The sequence below is a fragment of the Phodopus roborovskii genome, unplaced genomic scaffold, assembly GCF_943737965.1.
Source record: "Phodopus roborovskii unplaced genomic scaffold, PHOROB, whole genome shotgun sequence".
Classification (NCBI taxonomy): domain Eukaryota; kingdom Metazoa; phylum Chordata; class Mammalia; order Rodentia; family Cricetidae; genus Phodopus; species Phodopus roborovskii.
The window spans coordinates 136,643-163,235 of NW_026125572.1; the positions used below are offsets into that span (position 1 = coordinate 136,643).

General features: G+C 40.8%; 1 protein-coding gene across 1 annotated transcript in view; it reads left to right on the plus strand.

Annotated features, from left to right (window-relative positions):
- Positions 1–26,593, plus strand: part of Dync2h1 (dynein cytoplasmic 2 heavy chain 1) — a 185,863-nt gene that overhangs the window by 55,628 nt on the left and 103,642 nt on the right. Inside the window, exons 39-55 of the mRNA XM_051177788.1 lie at positions 1,085–1,292; positions 2,056–2,185; positions 3,944–4,099; positions 5,350–5,609; positions 6,397–6,643; positions 7,592–7,743; positions 9,416–9,560; positions 10,581–10,683; positions 11,185–11,352; positions 13,954–14,087; positions 15,115–15,363; positions 16,090–16,198; positions 16,526–16,639; positions 17,103–17,245; positions 19,550–19,628; positions 21,806–21,960; positions 26,143–26,280. Coding sequence (XP_051033745.1) covers positions 1,085–1,292; positions 2,056–2,185; positions 3,944–4,099; positions 5,350–5,609; positions 6,397–6,643; positions 7,592–7,743; positions 9,416–9,560; positions 10,581–10,683; positions 11,185–11,352; positions 13,954–14,087; positions 15,115–15,363; positions 16,090–16,198; positions 16,526–16,639; positions 17,103–17,245; positions 19,550–19,628; positions 21,806–21,960; positions 26,143–26,280 — 2,690 coding nt within the window. The remainder of the gene's footprint in view (positions 1–1,084; positions 1,293–2,055; positions 2,186–3,943; positions 4,100–5,349; positions 5,610–6,396; positions 6,644–7,591; positions 7,744–9,415; positions 9,561–10,580; positions 10,684–11,184; positions 11,353–13,953; positions 14,088–15,114; positions 15,364–16,089; positions 16,199–16,525; positions 16,640–17,102; positions 17,246–19,549; positions 19,629–21,805; positions 21,961–26,142; positions 26,281–26,593) is intronic.

Below are 26,593 nucleotides of genomic sequence, written 5' to 3' on the forward strand. Positions count from 1 at the left end.
CTAGCCTTGAACTCACAGAGATTCATCTGCCTCTGCCTTCTGAGTGCTGGGTTTTAAAGGCATGCACCATCCCCACCCTGTTTATTTTGTATTTTTGAGTCAGAATCTCACTACTGAGGTCTTGGACTAGAATTTGCTGTGTAGACCAGACTGGCCTTGAACTCATTGCCATCTGCCCGCCTTTGCCTCCAGAGTACTGGCATTAAAGGCTTGTGCCGCTATGCCTGAGTTGACTTTGTTCTAAAGAGAATTTTTGACCAGAATCTCAATAGACTACTTTTGCTAATTAGCAGCTTTCCCAGGAAGGCAGTGAGCAGTTATTCAGAAATTGGTGCCTCTGAAGGGCTTTTCAGTGCAGTTTCTTGATTTTTCTTGTCATGCTACATTAAATAAAGAGCGCAGACGACCCTTTCTCACACTATTGATGACATTTCCCTTTGAACTGTTTCAGAGGTGTAAGGACAATGTGAAGCACAGATGTTAGGCAGGGTGTGTGCTCCTGCAAAGCCTGCAGGCGCTGACTGTGTGCCGCTGCTTACTGCTCTTCCCATTTCAGGCCACTGGAAACTCTGAAACCAGTGGCAGTAGTAGGGTTCATTTCTCATGAAGATGAGGGTTCCCAAATTTCTGAAAGATGCATTACATAGCAGACACACACGTATTCTCATTGTATGGCCGAACAAACACCTAGATTGGGAAGTTATTTCAGAGGTATCTTATTGGAATAGGAATAGCTGTCTTACACACTCTGTTTTAAGCGATATTGTGAGTTCAGTCTGTATGGTTGAAGACCAAAATATCTATGGGCTTTAGCTGCGCTTTGGGCAGTGGAGGTGGCAGTGCCCACAGCTTCTCTCTCCAGCACATGCGTAGAGCTGTTTCCTGTGCTACTGCAGCTTGCCCTGCCCCGCTCCTTATATTAAGATGGAATAAAGTAACGAGAGTTACTTTATCCCTTATGTTGGACAGTTACAGCATCTGGCATATCCGTGGTGTGTGTGTGTGTGTGTGTGTGTGTGTGTGTGTGTGTGTGTGTGTGTGTGATTTTTTTTTTTAAAGTCTTCATTCTTGTGACTTGGAATAGAAGTCAGCTCATGGATAATCTGTGATGGTGACATTGACCCTGAGTGGATAGAGTCACTGAATTCTGTTCTGGATGATAATCGGTTGCTCACCATGCCCAGTGGAGAAAGGATTCAATTTGGCCCAAATGTTAACTTTGTATTTGAAACTCATGACTTAAGCTGTGCTTCACCAGCCACAATATCTAGAATGGGAATGATATTTCTTAGGTAAGCCACAGATCATTTGTATATATTAGAATATTCTTTAAGTACCATTTTGATTTATAGGTAAATTAAGAATGGAATGAATAACGTATACCTATATCTATGTTTAACTGTTTTGGTTGGATTTTAATTGATTTAGAGTTTGTTTTGTTATTATTTATTTTAGCCATCTGGTCAAGTATTATTTTCTTTAAGAGAAGTAGCAAGTACTTAATTTCCTTTAAAAAGATTTTAAATGCCGTGATTGAATTCAGAGATGTAAGCATACTTAATAAGTACTAGTCCATGGTATTTAAATCCCAGTAGCATATCCTAGTTACAGAGTTACAAATTCATAAAAGTTTAGGACTGATTTAGGTATAATAGGTCTTTTAGCCTAATCTTTGCATTTTACATCTTGAAAACCTCCTTTCTAAGTATTTTCTTACTTTTTCAGTGAACTGAGAAGAGGCTTAAAGATCAAAAATGAGTACTGATTAGTTTTAGATGTTACATACTCAGTTATATGTACTAACTAGTTTTAGAAGCTACACACACACACACACACGCACACAACACACACACACGTGCACACAACACACACACACACACACACACACACACACACACACACACACACACACACACACACGGAAGTCACCAGTGCTGGCTTTCTGTGCTGACAGATGGACGCTTGATGGAATGATGTCTGTAGGAACAGGAGTTAGTTTGAAGTTATCGACAGTTTCTTCCTGAATAACTGGCACGTTTGTGTTAATCTCTGTAGTGATGAAGAGACAGATCTTAACTCTCTGATGAAATCTTGGCTGAGGAATCAGCCTGCTGAATACAGAAGTAACCTTGAGAACTGGATTGGAGATTATTTCTCAAAAGCTTTGCAGTGGGTTTTGAAGCAGGTGAGCTGACTGAGGTAGTTCATGATCAGAGGGATGTGTAATTGGGAATCCGTGGTACTTCGTGATCAGTGAGGGGTATGTAATTGGGAATTGTGCCTGTGTTTGCTGCCTGTGGTAGCGCTCTGCTGGGACCAGCATGTAGAGTGGATGCCATCAATGCTGTTCCTTTCCTGTCCACTCCTGTTACTCTTATTAGCTAGTCTTAAGATGGCTTCATTTTTGTGTCTAGAATCTTGCCTAACTTACCTGAAGAGCCTGCACACCGGAGTATCTTTCTCAGTGGAAAACCATCTTGTCTCATTTTACTGTTCATAATTGCTCTGCTCTGCTTCTCTGTCACAGATGACTAAAGGTTCTGAAACTATGAGATCATGTTATATCATGTTAAATGCGTTATTAAACTAATTCTCAAATACAAAAGTGACAGTGAGTTACTTACAGTAATATGTGAAACATTTGCTTATGTAGTAAAAATGGGCATCTAAATTTGGAAGTCTAATACTCGAGAGACTGAGATGAAAGCTAGTAAGGTCATGCCTTCTTAGAGAAGAGTGTCTCTGGGCCATGAACACCACAGAAATGCATCATTACCATCCGCCAGCATGGCTGGAATACTGCTGTGTTGGAATGCTTTACCATGAGACATGAGTAGTCCCTTAGCACGAAAAAAAGATTATAGGAGGTTTCCATACATACACGAATTAATCTAGAGGTCAGTTTTTTCATATAGATCAAAATACATACAAATTGAGAATTTGCTGTGGGTTTTCATCCTTTTGCGTTTGCTTTTCTTCCCTTGTGGGGATGAAAGCTGGAGAAATTGAGATGAGTATTAAAATCTTGCATGTTAATTAGGCTTTCCCAGTCTTTATAGAAGGAAGGCTTTCCTGCTTCCGAAGTCTGATGGATGTGCTTCTCTCCCTTATTTCCATCCTAACACTCAACACCTTTATCCGTATCTGTCTGCACTCTCCTGGAAATTCCTGAAGGAGAGCCCAAGCCTGTCATGCCTCTTAGTCCCTAGAGCATGCTTGTTGAGAGGGGTGGATGGCCAAGTGGTATTGGTGCTGAGACGCCCGATGTCTGCCTCTGACATCTTCTCACCCCAGAGCATCATTTCATTAAAGTAATAGGAACAGAGCCTGTCCGTGCTGATGCCGTGAGGTCTGGTAACTTAGCATTAATTAGTACCTGTGTGGATGTTTGAATAAGGGTGTACTACTAGACAGAATATGCTGATTTATGAGATTTGACATGACAGGTTACGATGATTAAACCCTGGAGTAGATCCAAGAGCAGTGGGAAATAGGTCATGTTTGTACGTTGTAGCAGTTACTTTTGTGTCCCTGTTCAGGCAGGAAAGAGATTTTGGCCCATAGTTTAAGGACCGTTAGCTCATCATGACCCGGAAGCAAGTCTAGACGGCAGTCATGGCAGTGGTGGCAGGGCTGGGACCCCTTGAGTCCCTTTAAGTGTGAATAAAGGGTGCCTCTAGGGACTGACTTGTACCAACTGGACCTCTCCTGTTAAAGAGTGTACCTTCACAGCAGTGTGACAGGTTGGAGGCAGGCCTCAAAGCATGAAAGTGTGGTGGACATTTCAGATGTGAACCACACATTAGCTCTGTGTAAAGCTTCAAAAATATACATGTATATTCTTCAGGCCGAGGATGCATGTCATGTGATTATTTGAAAATTCTACCATTTAAAGCTCAAAATACATAATCACTTTTCCTGCCCTGCTTCCATGAATCAACAGAACGACTATGTCGTAGAAACAAGTTTGGTTGGGACTGTGATGAATGGTTTGTCCCACCTCCATGGATGCAAAGATCATGACGAGTTTATTATTAATCTTATACGAGGACTGGGTGGAAATCTGAACATGAAGTCACGTCTGGAATTTACCAAGGAGGTAAGGAACATTTTTCAGCCTCTTTGCAACCACATTCTTCAGCTTTTCCTGACCCTTAAGTCTCAACACACAGTGATGCAATGCTAAGGCATACAACTTTTAAGTTATAAATTTATGCGTTTGGTAGACTAACTGGGCATATGTGTTTGTATGGGTCTACGTGCATGTTTGTGTGCATATACATGGTTCTGTGTCTCAAACTTAGGATTTCTGACATTCTTAAATATTTATGGTATTTTGTAATAGCCTAAGGCTTGGAGCATAAAAGTATAAGTTAGGTTTGAATCTACTTAGATATATGAATGCATCCCAGGATTTCATTTAGCTTTAATTTTATAAAAATACAGTTTTGAAATAATCCTTTCAAATAGAATAGTATTAGCACTTAGAAATGGTGGAGTATTTTTAGTTTTTCTTCTAATAATGTCAGATTGTATTTGAGCTAGTTGTTTAGAACTAAGTTTTATATAAGGAACTTTTGTTTCCATTTCATTTTTCTTTTATGCGTGAGGAAGTTTTCGTGCATGTATGTCTGTGACCACATGCATGCCTTGGCCTGTGGCAGCCAGAATACGATATTTGATCCCCTGCACCTGGAGTTGCAATGATTGTGAGCCTCCATGTGGGTGTTGAGAATTGAACTTGGGTCCTCTGGAAGAGCAGCCAGCGCTTTTAAGCATCTCTCAGGCTCCAAGGGTCTTTTGCTTTGGAATGATTGCAGAAGACCAACATGGTGTTGCGTTTGCTGCTGTTGAGTGTCGTCATTTGTGGCTCTCAGTCCTGTGTGCTTCTTCATGGCAGCACGTCTTCTTGCTTCTCACTGTTACTGTTCAGCTACTGCCTGTACATTCTTGTTCTGTTCTGTTCTGAAACAATCTTGGGTACAAACAACAGCTGTCAGTATCAAGGAGCAGATAAACTATTGGATGCTGAGGGTATAACTGAAGTCAGCTCTGGAAATGTCGGGAATAAAGGACTTTAGCATTCCTGAAGTCTACAATTTGTAAGCGTGCCTTTAAACACCGGATATATTCTCAAATTTTACCTATAAATATGTTATCAAATTAGTAGCTTCATATGTATTTTTATTTTACTTCGGATCATGTTGAGGTAAAATACTGCCTGAAGTGGTGTGTATATAAACTTTTTAACAAAGGGATGTACTGTGGAGATACTCACTTTGATGGATGGAACAGTTACCCACTGTTTGGTATAAGTAAAACTCCATGTTACAATGTTTTCCTTTCAAGGTTTTTAACTGGGCACGGGAATCCCCCCCAGACCCTCACAGACCTATGGACACCTACTATGACCCTGATCGAGGACAGTTAGCATCCTACGTGCTTAAGAAACCAGAGAGCCTGACAGCTGACGACTTCAGCAGTGGTCATACTCTCCCTGTCATCCAGACTCCTGACATGCAGCGGGGTCTAGATTATTTCAAGCCTTGGCTGAGTTCTGATACTAAACAGCCATTCATTCTGGTAGGACCAGAAGGATGTGGCAAAGGGTAAGAATGTTTTCAAAGGTATATACTGTGAATGTATCTCCTCCTCAAGGACTTAACAGTACGTTGCATTTCTTTTGTTGAAAAAGCATTCAGAGTTTAGTGGAGGATATTTTTCTATGGTACTTCCTGTTTCAGAAAAAAAAAAATGACTAACAAACAGTGTCATTTACTCTGCCAGGTTGCATGGTCTTAGAAAAATGCTTTTTAAAAGATTTTGTACACACGATCACAACAAAAACGGAATCCCTTCCATACACTCGTGTGCCTTAGTCATAAGTTCATCAATTGAGCTCAGCTCTCAGTACAAATAGTGCCCACGTCATTTATGTTTTAGGAGTAAACCTGAATTGTTAGTTTTACATGTATGTTGACAGAGTAGTGATTTTTAAAATTTCTACATAATCAGAGTAGTTAACAATACTCTTGGGGAACTTGAAAGTCTTTCCATGAACTATGGGGGGAACAGAACTAACATATTTTATCCCTTGTAAAACTGAACTTATGAGGTCTGCAAAAAACTGAACTTGTGAGGTCTGTAAGAATTCTAGGAATACTTTAACAAAATATGCATCCCCTCCCCACAGTTTAAAAATTAGAAAATCACCGTGGTGATTATGGGAACCATATCATATTCATTATTTTACTTCTCAACATCATCTGAAATGATTTAGAAAAAGGTCTTGCTTCCATGTTGAGTTTATGGAGTGTTTTGTTGGACACATGGTCCAGCAAGATGTCCCCCAGTGTCTCCACCCATCTCTCCTGAGATGTCACCTGTCTCTCGCAGGATGCTGCTCAGGTATGCCTTCTCCCAGCTCCGCTCCACGGAGATTGCCACGGTCCACTGCAGTGCCCAGACGACTTCACGGCATCTGCTGCAGAAGCTGAGCCAGACGTGCATGGTGATCAGTACCAACACCGGCCGAGTGTACAGGCCAAAAGATTGCGAAAGACTCGTTTTGTACCTGAAAGATATCAACCTGCCCAAGCTTGACAAGTGGGGGACCAGCACTCTGGTGGCTTTCCTCCAGCAGGTGAGCCTTAGCAGCGGATCCATTTGCCTGTTATTGGAACAAGGCTGTTGACTTTTCTTATAGATACAGAACCTCCTTCCCTTTTCTTGGGCCAGTTTTGTCTAGCACGTGTCATTAGAATTGAAGTTCATGAAATGTTTGAGTCTTATTCTAGGTCAGTCATTCCCCACTGAGAAATCTATTACCTGCCCTCCCTACCTAAAACAGATTGGGAATCAGCCCTGGCACGGGGCAAGTCTTCACTCCATTTTGGCTCTGCTTGCCCGGCAGTGCTCACTCTCTCCTTATGAGCCTGGGGTCCTCGGTTGTGTACCACACGTTCCTTCCTGTGTGCTCTTACGCCCTGTTAGAAGCTCCAGACTTTAGGGTTTGCTATGCTCATATGAGTAGTGCATCTGTAGAATACGATGATATAGTACTGCAAAGTATGGAGTATTTTCCTTATTATTTCCTGACTCCTGGCTTTTATTTTAATAATTGCTAATAGATTTATACTAGTACTTGGATTTTTACTGTTTAATGAAGTGAAACGATTTTAAAGGAAGAGGATTCAGATAACATGAACTGAACACAGGATAGACTAATATCAGTTTTCAGTGATGTAAAAATTTAAAATATTTCAGTCTTCAATTACTGAGTCAGGTAAAGGGTAATGGTTGCACTTGGAAATAATTAAAACTTAGATAACACTCTATAGTATGGTTAATCTTGATGGTCAAATGGAGCAAAGATCTGGGCAGTGGAGTTTGTCACTGTCTCCTGACTCATGTTGCCTGACCCCAGCTGGCATGCTGGGTGATTGTGTTCCCTTAGACTGTAGGACAGAACTTGCCTGATGTGGCTTTTATCAGTGGTCAGGGCCAGGAGACAAGTAATCACTGCAGGGTGGTAATATGATGTGAGGGATCTAAAGTCTAAACTATTTATGAACATCCTGTTTTCATATAGGTGTTGACATATCAAGGATTTTATGATGAAAATTTGGAATGGGTTGGTCTGGAGAATATTCAGATTGTAGCTTCCATGTCAGCTGGAGGAAGGCTGGGGAGACACAAGCTGACCACCAGGTTTACGTCAATTGTTCGTCTTTGTGCCGTAGAGTATGTATCTTAGCAACCATTTTGACCATTTTGTTTGTTTACATTTTATGAAAGGTACTCACCAAGAATGCTTCGAAATATAGAAAGTAAAATGGTTAAGCTGATACATTTTCCCAAACTTGACCATGGTTTAGAGTATGTAAGGTCTTTTATAGAACTCTGTGTGTCTCGACCCCCTAACCGTCAGGATTAGGAGCTCACTGGCAGCTTTAAGTCTGTATTTTTTAGTTAAGATATAGCATAATATAGTGCTTGTTGATGTGTTATGTAATGTTCTGACACGTTATCAGTTGAAACATTTATTTATCACTGTGATGGAAACACTCCAAGTTCTTTCTTTTTGTAGTAATGGGGATTACTCCTGGGCCCTCATACTATCAAGTGTTTTCTCTTGGAGCTGTGTCCCAGCCCTACAGAGGCCTTCCTTTAACTGTGTCATGTGCCACTCATACTTTAGGCCGTCACTTGCACACTAGACTTTCTTGCTGCTGTGCAGATGCAGCTTTGTCTCATCCTCAGCCTTTCCCCAACTTGCTTACCTCCTTACTGATTCCTGTCCCTGGGAACGACCATTCTGCTCTCTGCTTGTGTAAGAGCAGTATGCTTAGATTACCATAGAAACCATGTGCTACCTTGCCTGTATTTCTGTGCTGTTTTTTTTTTTTTTTTTTACGTAACAATGATTTCCTGCCCTATCCATATGGTTCGAAATGCCTCGGTCTCATTATTTACATGACTAACCCTTATTTCCTTCTGTATATGTACCTCATTACTTTCACTCATCAATTGGTGGATACTTAGATTGTGGGCTTTTATCTATTTATCTGTCTGTCTGTCATCTATCTCTATCTGTCTGTCTGTCTATCTATCTATCTTTGGCTGTTCAGATAATACCACAGGAACCATTGGAGTTCAGATGTTCTTAACATATTTTATTTCCTTTAAATGTATAAAACTGGTACATTTTAGACATAAATGTCTTACAAATTAATATTTAATTTTAATTAAACAGTTGAATCTGATGAGAGGGGAGTTGGGTCGTATGAGTTGGGATGGAATCCATCTCATCCATCTGCCCATTTTTGTGATGGTGGATGTGACTGGGACTTCTGAGGTCTGTGTTCATTGAACTGTTAATAAAGTTTTCACCTTATTAACTTTTGTCATTTTACAAGTTCCTGATAACTACATTTTGCCTATGGACATTGACATTTTTTTTTTTTTTTTTGCCATCTAATTGCTAGTTAATTCACATGGAAACAAATTTTGGCTTGGGAGAAACAGGTCAATTTTTGTTGTATTATTTATTTTCTTAGACTTCTGACCTGGATTACTGTTCTGTGTATAGGCTTTATTTAATTCAAAATACTTTCCTTAAGAAAAATATTCCGTTTTATTCTGAAGATGAGTGGAGTTTCAATTTTTGTTTTTAAATAGTTTGATTATAGTCTTTGTAAAGCCTTCCAGTGTTGGAGAGCAGACACTGTAGGATCTATCTGGGTATTACAGAGAGAGTAAGGATGGGGTCTGTTCTAACTCCTTGGGCAGCCCTGAGGATCTGGGTCTTGGAGAATTGTAGTGTGAAAACTCGTACTGTTATGTCTTATATGAAAATAGTAGTTTATTATATTGATTTCTTCCAACTTTCTTGTTTCTTGTCTTCTCCCTTTAGTTACCCAGAAAGAGAACAGTTACAGACAATCTATGGAGCATATTTGGAAGCAGTCCTGCATAAAAATCTGAAGAATCATTCTATTTGGGGTTCTTCATCAAAAATTTATCTCTTAGCAGGCTCTATGGTGCAGGTGTATGAACAGGTACATATGTTTGTATTGGAGTTTCCAGTTCTGTTGGCTTCATCTTGGTCTTTGTGCTGAAGTCCTGACTCCTCCTCCTCCTGCTCCTCCTGCTCATTCTCCTTTTCTTTCCTTCTCCCCCTCCTCCTCCTTCTCCTCCTCATCCTTCTCCTCCTCCTTCTTGTCATAGTATAGTGTAACAACATAGTATAGTGTAACAACATATTCCAGTTATAGGCTGCAGGAGCACAGACTGGATAATTTTCTGTGTTTGGTAGTTAAGGAAGTGAATTTGATCTGAATTAAAAAACAATAGAAAATCCCAAAGTCTTTGAAGATGAGGTTTTGTTAGGTAAAGGAATAGCAGTGCAGGGCTCCTGAAAGAGGCTCTTAAAAGGCTGGGTAGAAGCACGGAGAGGCAAGTTGAAAAGGACAGGTCGTTTTTAGAAATGAACCCATGTATTGAATAGTCAAGATCACAATAAGAATAATGGCTCTGGCTATGGGATGGAGTCAGCCTTTAAGCTCTTGGATTTCTTAAGTGGTTTCTTGAAGCTATAGTGTTTGGTTCTCACAGTAGAAAACCTTCTGAGTGGTTTTATTCAGTGATGTGGTTCTTTATAATTTCAACTGTGATTTTTATGATCTTAGTCAGCTTATTTACAGTTTCTAAAGCTGGCCCCTTACCCCACACCAGTCTTTGGCAGTCTGTTGGAGCCTAGGAACCTATCTTGGAGTAATTTTTTAGTGGACATGGTGCATGGCTGGAATCAGTCCTCGCATGCTTGAGGCAAGTAGATTGCCAGGAATTACAAAGTGAGTTCTAGGCCAGCGTGGGTCATAGTGTGAGACCCTGCCACAAATATAAGTACACGAATAAAATGTGTAGGGCAGATTATATAAGATAACTTAAAAATCAGTTCTGTTGAAGTAAGATTTACCCACAACTAGAAATTGGTCTTCCTGTGAGTCAAAGGTGGCGGGAAATGTGTAGGATGATGGAACAGCTAACAGTAGGCTGGTTGCACTTTTGTCTTTCAGGTGCGGGCCAAATTCACGGTTGATGATTACAGTCACTATTTCTTCACACCCTGCATTCTTACTCAGTGGGTTCTTGGCTTGTTCAGATATGATTTAGAAGGAGGTGAGTCATGTGTGTGTGTGTGTGTGTGTGTGTGTGTGTGTGTGTGTGTGTGTAATTACGCTGTTAGTTGTACTCATAATAGAAACATTAAATATCATAACTGACTATAGTATGTAAAATGAGTATTTCATTAAATTTAAATAGCTCTATTATGTTCATTACTATTAAGAGGGTAATACTTTGTTGTATTCCCTTTTCCTACTTTACATCACTATACAAATTTGATCTTAGAAAATATAAACATTTTCTTTCATGGCCAAACCAATATCATTATACAGTTTTGAAATGATAATTTTATTGAACAACTATAGTGTTTAAAACATGACACTTTATTAAAAGAATGAATATTAACTTTTTTTCCCATTTCTTTTATTTACTTGCTGCCAAAATTATGGTATGTAGATCCTCACTGTATATTTATTTCAAAACATTGTGTTAAACAGACCTCTTGAAAATAATTTAAGACTTACTACAGTTAAAGAAACTTTTTGCCTTTCTTAGGATCTTCCAACCATCCATTAGATTATGTGCTAGAAATTGTAGCCTATGAAGCTCGGCGCTTGTTCCGGGACAAAATCGTTGGTGTGAAGGAGCTGCATTTGTTTGATAACATTTTAACTTCCGTGTTCCAAGGAGACTGGGGCTCAGATATCCTAGACAACATGGCAGGTAATAAAAGAGAGCTGATGTCAATGTACAGTTGTTAAAGTTATTTTAAACTTTTCTTTCTGATCTGATGCATGATTTCACATTTTAATAAATATACCTTTGGATGGTTTCAATTTTAATTTCTCCAAAAGGGAAGATGCCCAGCCATTTTTGCTAGAATTCTAGAGTTATAATCCAAACACAATATAGCAAGTAGTTCTTTGAAAAGGGTATTCAAACTTGTTGTGTATTTGTAATACAAAGTTGATTTCCCAATAGAATTTTCATTAATGATGTAGCTAGCTTTGGGGACACACCTTTAACCCTAGTTGTAACGAGTACGGTTTTTCTGCCCGCTGCCGCTGGTCTGGTCCCGCCGCCATGCCGCCAGCCCCAAATAATACACAGAGACTTTGTATTTGGTACAATACTGTTGGCCCGGTTACTTGTTTCTTATCGGCTAGCTCTGCCTTTAATTATGAACCCATTTCTGCTGATCTATGTATTTTCACATGGCCTTCTCTTACCGGGGAGGCGGCTGGCGTCCAGCACTCTCCAGACTCTCCATCTTGACTTCTCCTTCCTACTTCCTATTTCCTCCTTGTCTCCTAGTCCCTCCTATCTTCCTTTCCTATTGGCCAACAGTGCTTTATTATTAACCAGTATGAGAAACATACACAGAATGACATCTCCCATCACCTAGTACTTGAGATGCTGAAGCAGGAGTGTGACAATTTTGAGACCAGCCCTGACTATAGAGCAGGTCCAGTCCACTTAGGACTATGTACTAAAACTCTGTTTTAAAAATTTAAAAACGAAAAAAGAAATTTTAGCATATGATTAAATATGCAGCGTAAAGGTGATTGAGACACTGCTTTCTTGATTATGCTGCTTCTTGTTTAAGAAGAACATTATTGTTTTCCCCTGTAGCTCTGTATAATATCACCAGAATAGGGTATCATGTTTGCTTAGCCCTAGTTTACCCAGTTTTGTGTAAATGGCCAGGTTGCATCCAGAGCTGTGTCTGCTTCATAACCAATTTGCACACTGGACACTGCTAAGGGAGCATGTGTGTAGTGGAGGACACTCCAGTGAGGGGCCTATGATCGGGACTTGGAAATGTTTCCCAATGCAACAGTTACCCAGCTAGACTCATTGCTAACAAATACTCCTGCGGTACTCCTGTGTACTGTACACTTCTAGGTGTGCTGTTTGCCCCTGGGCCATCATTACGCATGTCCAATGAACTATCAAAGTAAGGCTGTTGGGATGGTTGGAAGACTCTAGATATTTGCAGACATTTGGAAGTGGGAAGGCCATTCTAGAGACACCAAGGCAAGGGCAAGTGCTACCTGCCGACAGGCAAGCATGACTTTAATAAGGGCCTCATCGCCTGCCTGAGGCTGTGGGCCCAGGCTCTCCTGAGAGGCTTTGTCCTTGGAGTCGGTCTCAGCCTGGAAACTTCAGTCAGTGGTGTCTCTTCTTGTAAAGGTCCTTTGTGCTTTGGATGGTAGTTTTATTTATTTATTTATTTATTTATTTATTTTTTGGTTTTTCAAGACAGGGTTTTTCTATAGCTTTGGAGCCCATCCTAGAACTCACTCTGTAGACCAGGCTGGTCTCAAACTCACAGAGATCCTCCTGCCTCTGTTTCCCGAGTGTTGAGACTAAAGGCATGTGACACATTCATCTGCCTGGTATCAGTACTTTCTTGGTGTCCAAATCCTTTAGAGTCTGGTGATTTTCATAGTCTAAAAAATTCAATATATTAATTTCAAGAGGCTTATAGTTGAATGCCAGAAATGTGACAGTCCCTGCTTTTCATGGTCATGTGTTGGTGACATGTTTAGATGCCATGTAGACTTGTGTACCCTGCAGTTAAACTTGTAATTACAATGGAGCATGGAGTGTTTTAGTGTAACTGTTCCAAATATCTTTGATAAATATTAGTCTTTAGAATTGTAAAAGAGGTAGCGATAATTCTTGTGTAAGGGAATTACATGAAAGTTTATGTATTAAAATTTTGTAACTATGGTGTTTTGAAAATGAGTGTATAATAAGATGACACGTTTTACCATGGCATCCTCACACATTTATACCATGTACTTTATGTTTATACTCCATCAACCTCACTTGTTCCTCCTTTCCCCGTTTTACTCACCCTCTTCTCCCTCAGTCTCCTCTCTGCTTTTAACTCTCTATGTTGTTTCTGAGTTATTAGTAATAAAACAGCAAAAAGGCGTGAAGTTGGAAGAAAAAATTGGTTGAGGGCACTAAGGGGAGGTGGAGGAAGGTATGGGGATCAATATGAACAAAACACATTAATAATTAGATGAAATTTTCAAATCATAAATATATTTTACAAGTGGCTAAAGAATATAATGAAAGTATTTAACTCTGATAATCTTCAGGCTGATTTTGGTGTTGTAATTTTTGATTTTAGTGTCTTTCCTGGTTTTACTGACATAACAAGTAACTATGTTAATTCGTTTAGTGTAATCTGTCTTTATATTCCTGGACACAATTTTATTTGGACTGAGTAACTAAAAATTATTTAGTAAATAAGGGGGCAGCTGATTTTCTCACCACTAGTAACACATGTCAACAACATGTTTTCTGCAGATAGCTATTATGTTACCTGGGGAGCCCGGCATAGCAGCTCAGGAGCAAAGACAGTTCCAGGGCAGCCGTTACCTCCACATGGGAAACCACTTGGCAAACTGACCTCTGCAGACCTGAAGGATGTCATTAAGAAGGTATGGGAGTCATGCCTGTGGTAAGGTTGGAAAGATGTGAAATGAAGGATCACCGTGTAGACAGAGCCTGTCCTGCTCTTTGGAGTTCAGTTCATTCTGGCAGACATTACTAGACATTCAGATGCACATAAAATTACTCATGTCCCTTTTTAAAGACGGCATCAGTGTTGGGATAGCAATGACAATAGTGATTGAGAAGCAGACCTGGAATGCTGAGTGTCACAACTCAGAATCGGGGTCACCTGGTGAAAGAGAAAAGAGGCGGGCTCCCGGGTGGCCCCGCCCGAGTCAGGGCGCCTGGTGAAGGCTAGAGCCTCTGAGTCTCCATCTTCTGTGCAGTTTCTTCTTCCTGGCCTCTCCTGCGCTTCCCTCCCCTTCCCTGCTCTGCCCTTTGCTTTACCGCCCCACTCCCCCACTCCCACCCTGGCCTCTGCTTGCTTTCCAGTGTAAGGAAGGAAACTGCGCTTGGCATGCGCATTATCTTTATTGTGCCAGAGCCCTCAGAGCTAGAGCTGGAGTGAGGCCGTGGATGCGGAGTTAGGATGTGAGGGCAGCCCTTCATGGGTGCTGTAGTGCTGTCCAAAGCTAGTTGAATTTTGTGCACCCTTGAACGTGTGTCATGAGTTTTTCATATACCTGCAAGGTTGGGTTATTACACAGTAAAATTTTCGATGTGACATAAAATATAGTCACTTTACCCTTTTCTTGGAAGTCTCAAAAATATAATATTTTACTCTAAATAAGTAATATTTTAAAAAAAGGTATATTTATGTGTGTGTGTGTGTGTGTATGCATGTGTACTGTATGAGAGAGAGTATGTGCACAATATGCGTGCCATGCAGGACTTGTGAAGGCCAGAGGAATGATCCAGATCCCCTGGTACTGGAGTTCCAGGCCATGAGGATGCTGGTAACAAAACCAAAATATAGCAGGACTTCTGAGCCATCTTTCCGGACCCAGAAAATTAACATTTTGTTGTATAACTAGAACTTACATTAATTTTGAAATCTGTGTTTGTTTTTCAAAGGGTCTTATTCACTATGGACGAGATAACCAGAATTTAGATATTTTACTTTTCCAAGAAGTTCTGGAATATATGTCCAGGATAGACAGAGTGCTAAGTTTCCCTGGAGGCTCGCTTCTGTTGGCAGGACGAAGTGGCGTGGGGCGGCGGACTGTCACGTCTATCGTCAGTCACATGCATGGAGCAGTGCTCTTCTCCCCAAAGATTTCCAGAGGCTACGAGCCAAAGCAGTTCAGAAATGACCTCAAACATGTGAGTCGTGGGCATTGTCTTCCCTTAGGTAGTAACGCTTTTAAGACTCACACATGTAACACAGACTTCCTTTTAATTTTAATTTTCACTACATCTTCATTTGTCCATGGGAGATTCCTGTTAGGATATCCAGGTTGTGGGCATCTGAGGTTATGGGATGTCAAGGTGGGTGATAAACAGCTCTATATAATTGTATAGGGAGAATGTACTTATGGAAATGATCTAGTTTTTGCTTTAGTGACTTTTAAAATAAATGTTCCTTCAAGTAATAATTATTGACAACGTTACTTTCCAAATAATACAGGTAGAATAAGATTTCCTTTCTGTTTCTCAGTTCTAAGTAAGCAAGCTAGGTGTGGACACTTGGGAGGAAAGGCCTCAGGATCCTATCAAGTTCAAAGACATTATGTCTCAGAAACTGTGCCAGCAGTAACACCAAGCCAGCATCAACCAAACACTTGTAAATAGACAAGTGAATTATAGTCACTTCCTTGTGTTGGGCCTCTGCTGAATTATAGTCACTTCCTTGTGTTGGGCCTCTGCTGAATTATAGTCACTTCCTTGTGTCGGGCCTCTGCCCTGGGACTTGTGTGTCATGGCCAGTCTCACATGCACGCTGTTTCACTCCTCAAGTCTGTTCAAGGGTGTGTGTCATGCCAGTCAAGGGTCCTGACCTTCACTGCTGCAGAAGTCACTGATAGGACTGGTCTTCCCGTCGTTTTGCAGGTGCTGCATCTTGCGGGGATCGAGGCACAGCAGGTTGTCTTACTTCTTGAGGATTACCAGTTTGTGCATCCTACCTTTTTGGAGATGATCAATAGCCTTTTGTCTTCAGGCAAGCAAATGGTTTTTATGAAGCAGACACAAGCACTATTGTAAAATTATCCAATTAAAGCTACTTTATAAAGCTTACCTGTTCTACAAGGAACCTTGGACATGGTTCTTGCTAAGATCCTAAGAGCTGATGCATGGCTATGACTGAAGAATTGAGATCTCAAGCTTTATAAAACCAAGGGTTATGTACAAGTTATTGCTAATTCTTCTGGTAATGATTGAATAGAAAAATGTAATGTAGATATTGGAAAGCATTTCGTATGTAAAATTTGGTTTGAATCGGTATATGCTAATCAAAATAGAAAAGAAATATAATATTATCCCACAGGCGAGGTCCCTGGACTCTACACTCTGGAAGAGCTGGAACCTTTGCTCTCCCCTCTCAAAGATCAAGCGTCCCAGGATGGTTTCTTTGGACCAGTCTTCAACTACTTTACATACAGTAAGAGGCGGAGAGCTCATTACTACTAAGCTTACATTCTGCTTGGAGTGAAATAAATAGGATTTAATATGGTGTCCTGCACAGCTTGGCATCTTAACCTGATTAAGGGTGGGGAGGAAATGAAGAAAATTCGTAAACTTAATAAATGACAAATAGCTAGCTGTACAGAGAAATTGGGGCAGGTGTAACATGCTTGCTCTAGCAGAGTGGTACCTACGATACAGTGCCTCAGAACCTCGTTGCCATTGGTATGACACCAGATACTGGCTCTTAGGCAATCTGCCAGGGGCCACTTCCTCGTGGAAGCAAGTAGTTTTTTTTAACCAGTGTAAACATCTTGTCTTAATATTACTTTCTCTTTCCCATAAGCAACTCCTACTGTTTCATTTATGAAAAATGTTCAACACGAAACCAGTCCCTGTATAAATTCTTAACATTTTCCATGATTCTGGTCATTTCTTAGGAATTCAGCAAAACTTGCATATTGTCTTGATTATGGACTCCGCAAATATGAACTTCATAATAAACTGTGAGAGTAATCCTGCTTTGAACAAGAAATGCCAGGTGCTGTGGATGGAAGGCTGGTCAGACAGCAGTATGAAGAAGGTAAGTCTTTTATTTGGTGTGGTTTGGTTTTTTTGAGACAGGGTTTCTCTGTAGCTTTGGAGCCTGTCATTGGAACAAGCTCTGTAGACCAGGCTGGCCTCGAACTAAAGAGATCTTCCTGCCTCTGCCTCCCGAGCGCTGGGACTAAAGGCATGTACCACCGCTGCCTGGCTGAAGAAGGTGTGTTCTGACATTGAAGCATACTGATGGGAAAGCTAAGCTTGTTCTACTTGATGTCACTTTCAGTTGTTGGTTTGAGCTAACTGAGACCCTGGGCATTTCTACTATGTCTGGAAGCCTCTCTGTTTCCTTTCTATTCTTAGGATAGTTTAGTTGAATGTAGAATTTTAGATGGAAAAGTTTGGTTGAGTATAGAAACTTAAATGGAATAAAGAGATAGTTATCTTTTTAAAAAATTCTATGCCTTGGATTTATTAGCCCAACAGGCACTAGCCTACAATTAAAACAAAAACAAAACTTCATTCTCAGCACTTGAGTGTAGAGATAGTTGGATCTCTGCGAGTTTGAGGCAAGGCTGGTCTACACAGCGAGTTCCAGGAGAAACCCTGTATCTAAAAACCAAAAGAAAATAAAAAGCGCATTGAGGGGCTGGCTAGAGACCTCCTGGGTGGACTGGGGACTTAGGGGCATGGGAACTGGGCGATGGGGTGGGGGTAGGTGAAGGGGAGAGTGCTCAGAGGGATGACTGGAAAAGGGGGGCTTTATGCATTCAGGGAGAAGCCTGATGTCGGGGACTCCCACTGAGTCTACAAGGAGGGCCCCAGCTAAGACTGGCAGCAGTAGTGGATGCATAGCCTGAACCTGTGTTTCCTGTTGTCATTGGAGAGCCTTCATCCAGTGACCCACAGCCAGACATTGGATAGAGCTCAGGGAGTCCTGCCGAGCACAGGGAGGAGGGATTGTGGGAGCCTAGGGGGTCAGGGACATTTCAGGAAAACACGCAGAAATGGCTAGCCTGGCTCATGGAAACTCAGAGTCTGCACCAACAACCAGGGAGCCTGCATGGGACTGACCTGCGTCCTCTGCATATATGTGTCCATTTGTAGCTTGATAGGCTCTTGGGAGCCTATTCCCCATGCTGGATTGCCTTGCCCAGCCTGAATACAGGGGATGTGCTTGGTCTTAAAAGCAGCTGGGTAAGCCATGCTTTGCTACTGCCCACTACAATCCATTTACTTTACTTTATCTGAATGAAGAATAACCTTAGACATTGTGCTTTGAATAATATTCCTACTCCCAGTTGCTTATTTATTTTTGTATAGTAGAAATATGTATCATATCTGGTACATTTCAGAGTAGTGTGATGTCATATCGCCAACAAAGCTTTAAGCAAATAGAGGGCAGGCTATTTGTTTTAACCTGCGTGGATAGAAAGGGAGCAGCTGGAAAGTTTTGGATGTGCTTCTCTGTTTCCTCCCTGAATTCAGAAGTGAAGCTGTTACTTGAGATGCAGGGTGAGAAGACCTTTGGCAGGCCTGAGGAGATACACAGACATAGTTTGTGAGTGTGAAAGGAGGGAGAGCTCGGGTCTCTTTGCTTGCGGCCAGCCGGTACAGTTGTGTGTTTTCTCTTAAGCCACTTGTAGCAAATATTGTGGTTTTGCTACTGGAGTGTGGGGAAACCAGTGTGAGGAGGGAGTTGAGGACTCTTGTACAAATGTAATTATGTTTCACCCAGGGATCTCAGCTGTAGGAGGAAAGTTTGTAAAAGAACAGTGACAATGCAAAGGTGCTTGAGTCCCTGGAGACTGGATTGGAGCAGGGGCCGGGAGGATGCTGGCTGGGCCGGGAGGATGCTGGTGGTGGGTGGGAGTCAGCCTGGAAGGCAAGTGTCTTGGTAGGATGGAGAGAGACCCAAAGGTAAAGGCTTACCATGGAAGCATGTGGACTGCTGTGGGGACCAAGTTTGGATCTCCCGGGAGCCAAGTACAATGTCGGGCGGCAGAGCAGAGGCAGGTGGGTCCTCAGGCAGGCAGCTAGCCTGACTGGTGAGCCCCAGCACAGGGAGAAACCCCGCCTCCCTCCATAGAGGTGGGACGCCTTCCTACCTTCCTGAGAGTACCACTTGGGCTTGTCCTCTGGTCTCTACACACACGTCCAGACGCTTGCACATGCTTCCCCACAAGTGCTCGCCCAAGTGCACTGTACCCCACAGATATTTACAGAAAGCCTCTAGAGGCTCCGTGCCTTGCCATAAATCAGTGAAAGAAGTTCAGCATTGGTCACTGGGTATGTATTTTGAGTTATACTTCATTCAGTGGTAAAGAAATGTTCTGCATTTTAGATACCAGAAATGTTATTCAGTGAAACAGACGAAGAGAAATATGACAAAAAAAGAAAAGAAGAAAAGAAAAAGAATTCAGGTAGTATTTTGGTATAATTTATTTACTTATTTCTGTATTTATGAGATATTATTTGTTCTCATGTTAGAGATTCACGGATGATGATTATGAATTTAAATAATGTGATCTAGAGCACATCTTTCTGTACAACCAGCTCCCAAATAACGACATGGAGACTTATTGTTAATTAGCTTTAGCATAGGCTTGCCCTGTATTTGACATAAAGTAGCCCATTAGTTTTAGTCTTCTGTCGTGTGGATCATTACCTCAACTCTACGTACTGTACTTGTTACTTCCTCTACGTATGGCTGCTGACCCCGCCTTTCTTAAGTCCTCTCTGTCCCCAAAAGCCTCACCTAATTTCTTCCTGTCCAGCTGTTGTTTATTCCGCTCTTTATTAAACCAGTCACAGAGACACATCTTTATCCAGTATAAAGGAATATTCCACAACAGTGAACTGTCAACAGTCAGGTTTCTTGTGCATATTAAAATTTGAAACTCTTCATTTTTAAATTAAATTTATGTCATATAGGAGCCCAAAGAGTATATATATGTTAGAAATTCAAAAATTACTTTTCCTAGGGTCTGGGGAGATGTCTCAGTACCCTGCTTTCGTGCACGCATGAGGCCCTGAGTTTCATTGAGGACTCACATAAGTGCTGGTGTGGCCCTTGCTGGTAGCCCCCTGCTAGGAAGGCAGAGGCAGGAGGATCCCTGCACTCCATACTCAGGCAGCCTGCCTTAATGGCCGAGCTCTTGAGGTTATCTTCATTTAAGTTCAGTCACGTTTTGTGATATTGTGAGTACAGATGGTATAGTTTCTCAGTTGTAATATTATTCCACATTAGCATTGATAAGCAATTTTATATCATAGTCGTGTTTGTTTTTTAACACAGACATTTAGCCATGAGATGTTTTATTAAGCGTGTTTTATGCTAGATGCAGGGCTGTTTACTGAAGGAGTTAAGCGTGTTTTATGCTAGATGCAGGGCTGTTTACTGAAGGAGTAAGTACCCTAGTGAAAACTGCTGTGCATAGACATTAAATTCTGGCATAGCAAGAAAAGCGGTGGTAGCAGCTGATCTAAAGTGTGCTGAAAGCGCTGTGTTGCCATAGCAAGCATTCTAGGAAGCAGACGTGTTCGAAACAGCTGCTCTGGAAAAGGCATCCTGCTCAGAGTGTGTGATCCGAAGATAGCATGGACTAGCAGCACAGGCATTTCTATGGAACTGGGGAGAAGTGGCAGAAAGGTCTAGAACAGAGGTCGGATCAGTTTCAGTGAAGAGCAAAGGGTGGGCAGGATCAGTAATTAACAGTGTAGCATATCGTTCTGAGCTACTGAGTGTGATGTGGAGCTTTTGGGAGATTTTGGTAGCAATGTCATTAGGATTTCCTTTTACACTAGGATCTCTAGGTCTGTCTTCCCACCTCCACCCCACCCCACCCCACCCCACTTTTTCTCCAGTTGTTGTGAAGTAGTTACTTAGGGGAAACGGCAGGTAACTAGACAGACCACTTCAGAAGTGTACTTTATGATGTGAGGCAGACGAGGCCTGAACCAAGGAAGAGGTAAGGTAGGTAGAAAAGGATGGACTTGGAGGGTCCTGGGAAATAGTTGCCATGAGGCTTGAATGTGTGATAGTTGTCACATCCAGGAAAGGGCGAGCCAGGGGTGTCTCACTGGCTTCTTGCTTAAGGAGTAGTTAGAAGTTGGCTTCATTCACTACAGGGGAATGTAAATGGTCGGTGAGAGGGAGTATGTGTTTGAGGTTGAATTCCATTTAAACTTACTCTCAACTCTCTGATTTTTGAAGTATTCTCTCCTTTATCAAATGAGTAGATTTTATTTGGTTTAGAATCCCTTTTCTATTTCAGGTAGCTCTTACTATGTTGACTTTTTGTTTGCATACATAATATAGTTCTAATTAATTTATAATGTTATAACAACCGGTAGATTGATTTTACAGCAATAGCACAGCATGGGGGAAATAACTGACAGTGGAAAAGATAGAAACGACTATAACCATAGGGTTCAGACCCTTAAGGAGCATAGGAGCTATGGCTGCTTTGTGCTTTTAGGCAAGGTTTTATGTTTATAACTATATGGAGTGGTGTATCTGAGATACAAGTAGGATTATTTGCTATAATTTTTAGCACATCATACTTACAAATAACTTTCACTTTCTGTCTTTCTCTAGTTGATCCTGACTTTTTAAAATCATTCTTATTAATCCACGAGTCTTGTAAAGCCTATGGGGCCACCCCGAGCAGGTACATGACCTTTCTGCATGTGTACTCTGCCATCAGCAGCAGCAAGAAAACGGAATTGCTGAAGAGACAAAGTCATTTACAGGTATAGTATTGGTCATCTTGAAGATGTCAGCTTTAGTTTTGAATTATTATGTTGGGTCGCTGCTTATAGGAAATGACTATGTAGACCACAATGCTCTGCTGCATGTGACAGCTATTTAGTATGAGTAAATAATAAACCCTCCAGAAACAATTATACTAGATTCATAGTAAGGTTTTCTTCACTAATAGTTATTTCGGTTTTAAGGGATAACATTTAATATTTTTGACAGATGTAGTGCTGCCGTTGAGGGTCTTTTTTACACGAAAGCATTTTAGAACTGAGAAATCATTATTTAGCTGGGCATGATCCGAGCTTGTTATCGAAGGACTTGTAAGACTGAAGCAGGAGGATTGGGCTAGCCTGGGCTAATTAATAAATCTTTGTCTTAGGAGACCAGAAAAAAGAAAGAAAACAAAGGAAATATAAACAGTGCTTTTGTTAATATTATTGGGGAGGTTACTGTTTGATATTTTGAAACTGAAATTGTGTTTTAAAAGCAAACTGATATTTTTGGTTAAAATTATATTTTATAAAATAATGTTTTACTTATGCCACTTCTGTAGTGAGACTTTCTCTGTCCCACCAGCCAGCTCCCAGATAGACACACAGCAACTTCTTACTAGTTTTGAAAGCTCAGCTGATAGCTTAGCCTTGTTTTTAACTAGCTTTTATAATTTCAATTAACCCATTTCTTTTCTTTCTTTTTTTCCTTTTCTATTCCTTTCTTTCTTTCTTTCTTTCTTTCTTTCTTTCTTTCTTTCTTTCTTTCTTTCTTTCTTCCCTTTCCTTTTAGGTTTTTTGAGATAGGATTTCTTTGTGGCTTTTGGAAGCTGTCCTGGAACTAGCTCTTGTAGACCAGGCTGGCCTCAAACTCACAGAGATCCGCTTGCCTCTGCCTCCCGAGTGCTGGGATTAAGGGCTTGTGCCACTACCCCCCGGCAAATTAACCCATTTCTATTAATTTACATACTGCCACATGGCTCGTGGCTCATTACCTGATCTCCTGCATAACCTGCTTCCTTTGCCTCTCCTGGCAACACTGCCCTTCTTCCCAGTGTCCTCTCTGCTCCAAAAATCCTACCTAGCTATGGGCCATTCAGCTTTTTATTAAATCAGTCTGAGTGACATTTCTTCACACAGTGTAAAGGAACATTCCACGACATTTCTCCCTTTTTGTCTAAATAAAGAGGAAAGGTTTTAATTGTAACATAATAAAACTATAAGTAATAAGAACAATTACCAGGTCAGAATTATATTTGCAGTATGCAGTCCATTTGTATTTGGCATATTTGGAGAAAATGCCCCATTATTTATCTTATCTTGGTGAGTCCAAAGCTCTGTATTTAATTTGCCTTCTATAGTAAAACTATAACTATGACCATATGATAGAGTCTTCAACTCTATCAAAAACCCCGACATATATAATATTACCTGAGTAATCAGGAAGTGCCGCGCAAGCCACTTCCAAAGCAACAGAGGCATCTGGCTGCCTGGACAAGGTGCCTTCGTAGTGTTGGGGCATCCATCTTTGTTCTGCTTTTCTAGAATTTCTGACAGACTTTTCTGTGAAGCAGGAACTTTTGAAGGGCTGTCCTACCCTGTCTTGGCAACATTTGGAAATTACTTTCTTTTGTGTCTTGCTTATCCAGTTTGGACAGCATATGTTTGTTAGCAGCCAAGGCACAGGCTAGCTTTTGACACATAAAAGGTAAACTGCATTTGCCTATCATCCTTTTATGAAGTAGATAAGTGCTACCAGGAGCAGACATGTCTCACTGTTATGAAAAGCCCCATGTTATTAAAATGCCACATTCTGTAGGTCTCTGAAGTGTTTGAAGACTATTTAAAATATGTCTTTGATTGGCCTTGAAAATACACCTAACATGATTGTTATAGATGACTAACTACCAACTTGTATTTATTGTATTATCCTAAATAGCTTTCAAGGACTAGAACTTTTCATTTACAAATAAGCTTCATATGTACAATACCTTAAACAAGAAACAGAAACATATAATACGGTATAACAAAAATAAATTTGTACCAATATACCAAAATCCATGCCAATGTAAAATATTTGAGACTAGTAGTTGTTTAAAAGCAGACTTAACAATCCACTCTTTTATGTCATCATTTCTGTATTGCATCACTATTTTCCCTTCAGAAAGAGATTCCTGAGTCTACCTCCTTTGTTAATTTTTCTCCCTGACCATGACCAGTGGCAATTTGTAACCAAACTCCCTAATTTATGACAGACATCCATCGCATATCAAACGACCAAAACACACCCACCCCACCCCTTCAGAATATGGGTATTGTTTTTCTAGACTGCTTCCTGTTGTCTGGGGTTGCTGGAATTTTTGGGCTGGAGCATCTTAGCTATCAGCCTTGCAGCTGTTCTGGATGCAGAACTCTGGGGAAACTGAAACAGGTGTTCTGAGAGGCTGGGTCACCTGGGCCGCCCGTTGTCATTGGTGTCTGGTCCCCATGATCTAAACACACATAAACTTCAAAGGTAGCACACATACCTGCTACAAGTATAGACTGTGCATTGTACACAAGTCAGGCAAAGATGATTTTTGTTTTCTGTTTCTGCAAGTAAAATATATGCCACCTGTCTTGTAGTGTTTTAGGTTTATTTCTTTCTGTCTGTGGCCAGTATTTTCAGGGTGTTTTTTCCTAATCATATCTGATCTCTTACCAGTCTTGATGAAATCACAGCCTTTCGATATTTGTGGAAACAAAAGCATATCCTCTTTCCCAATGTAACATTTTTGGTTTCCATTTTGGAGTTAAGACATTTTAAAAATATGTATGTTGGTTTAATTTAGTAATTTTTATAATCCAGTGCCTCTCAGCAGCTATTGTTTGCTCATCAGCAATCAAAACAAAAGTCAGTACAACATCATACAGGACCCAGACTCCCTGTGTGTCTCCCATCTCTTACATGGCTTGTTCTTTTTTATTATTACTGTACTCTTTCTTTAAAGACTTTATTTTTAAGCTGTTTATTTATTTATTTGGCGCTATATCCTTTTTTCCCCCCTTAAGCCTCTGCACTTTGTTAAACACACTGTAACCTCGTTAGATGTTTTTCTGTTTCAACCTACTTTATTGCTTATCTGTAACCTCTTCTGTGAACATGAACAAAATCTTCAACCACAGCATAGCTTAGCTCATTACACACTGGTGGCTCAAGCCCACATGCAGTGGCTGGGAGACGAGTCTCTGTACATCAGCCTGCATGAGAAACTTTTTTTTTTTTTTTTTTTTTTTTTTTTTTTGTGTGTGTGTGTGTTTTAAACCCTTTTTAAATCTTTCTCAGGTCTTACATGGAAATATGTGCTCCTACAATGGATACCACTTGTAGTGTGTCTTTCTCTGTCCCGCCAGCCAGCTCCCAAAAACTCACAGAGACTTTATTAATTCTGAAAGCTCAGATGATTGCTTAGGCTTGTTTCAACTAGCCCTTAGAACTTACATTGATTTCTATTAATTTGCGTCCTGCCACGTGGCTCATGGCTTGTTACCTCATCTCCTACATGAGCTGCTTTCGCTGCTTCTCCTGGTGACCCCTCCCTTCTTCCCAGCTTCTTCTCTGCTCTGATCATCCTGCCCAGCTATTTGGCCATTTAGCTTTTTATTAAACCAATCTGGGTGACATATCTTCACGCGGTATAAAGGAGTATTCCACAGCAACTTTACATTCTGAACAGTTTTCTTTGTTATTATTCTAAATATGGAGATTGAACTTAAATGTGGTTTGAAAGTGCCAGCCTGTGGGGTAGAACATTTGCAGATCATAGACAGAACAGGTTGCTGGGTTCAGTCCAGAGCACTGTGTACACTCCCCACCCCCCCACACACAGCAGAATGCTGGCCCCTGGGGTAGAGCATTTGCCAATCATACTTCATAACTGTAATTTTGCTACTGTTATGAATAGTAATGTAAATTTCAAAACTACCAATGTAAAGTGTTTTTTTCATTAAATCTCTGTCAAGGATTTTATTGCACCTTAATGGATATGACACTTAATAAAACATTCTAATTAGCAGTAAGAAAAAATGGCCCCCTTTGTTTGATTGTTTCTTGAAGGACTTTCCAGATGTATATAGAATTCATATATATATATATATATATATATGTATATATCATCTCCAATCAATGTTGTATTGATTTAGGCTGGTGTGTCTAAACTAAATGAAGCCAAAGCTCTCGTGGACGAGCTGAACAGAAAGGCTGGCGAGCAGAGCATATTGCTTCGAATAAAGCAGGATGAAGCTGATGCTGCCCTTCAGGAGATCACCGTGTCCATGCAGGTGATGCTTGGGGAGGGTCAGGTGCCAGTAGACGACTAAGTGGAGGACATCTGTAGCTGCTTGTCAATCAATGTGAAAAATGAGATTTTTAACTCAGACTAAAAGGGACTGTTCATCCATTCTGGCTCACATTGAGCTTCAGAGGACATGAATGCCATTTTCCGTACTGTTCATACTGATGGTGCCAAGCCTTCAGGCGCCTCGTGCTCACATATATTGGTCATTCCTATGTTACATCAGTGTAGACCGGTGTGCAACTGATGTTGTCTACAGTCTCCTTTAGCTGATGCTCTCCTTCAGACTTTGACATTTC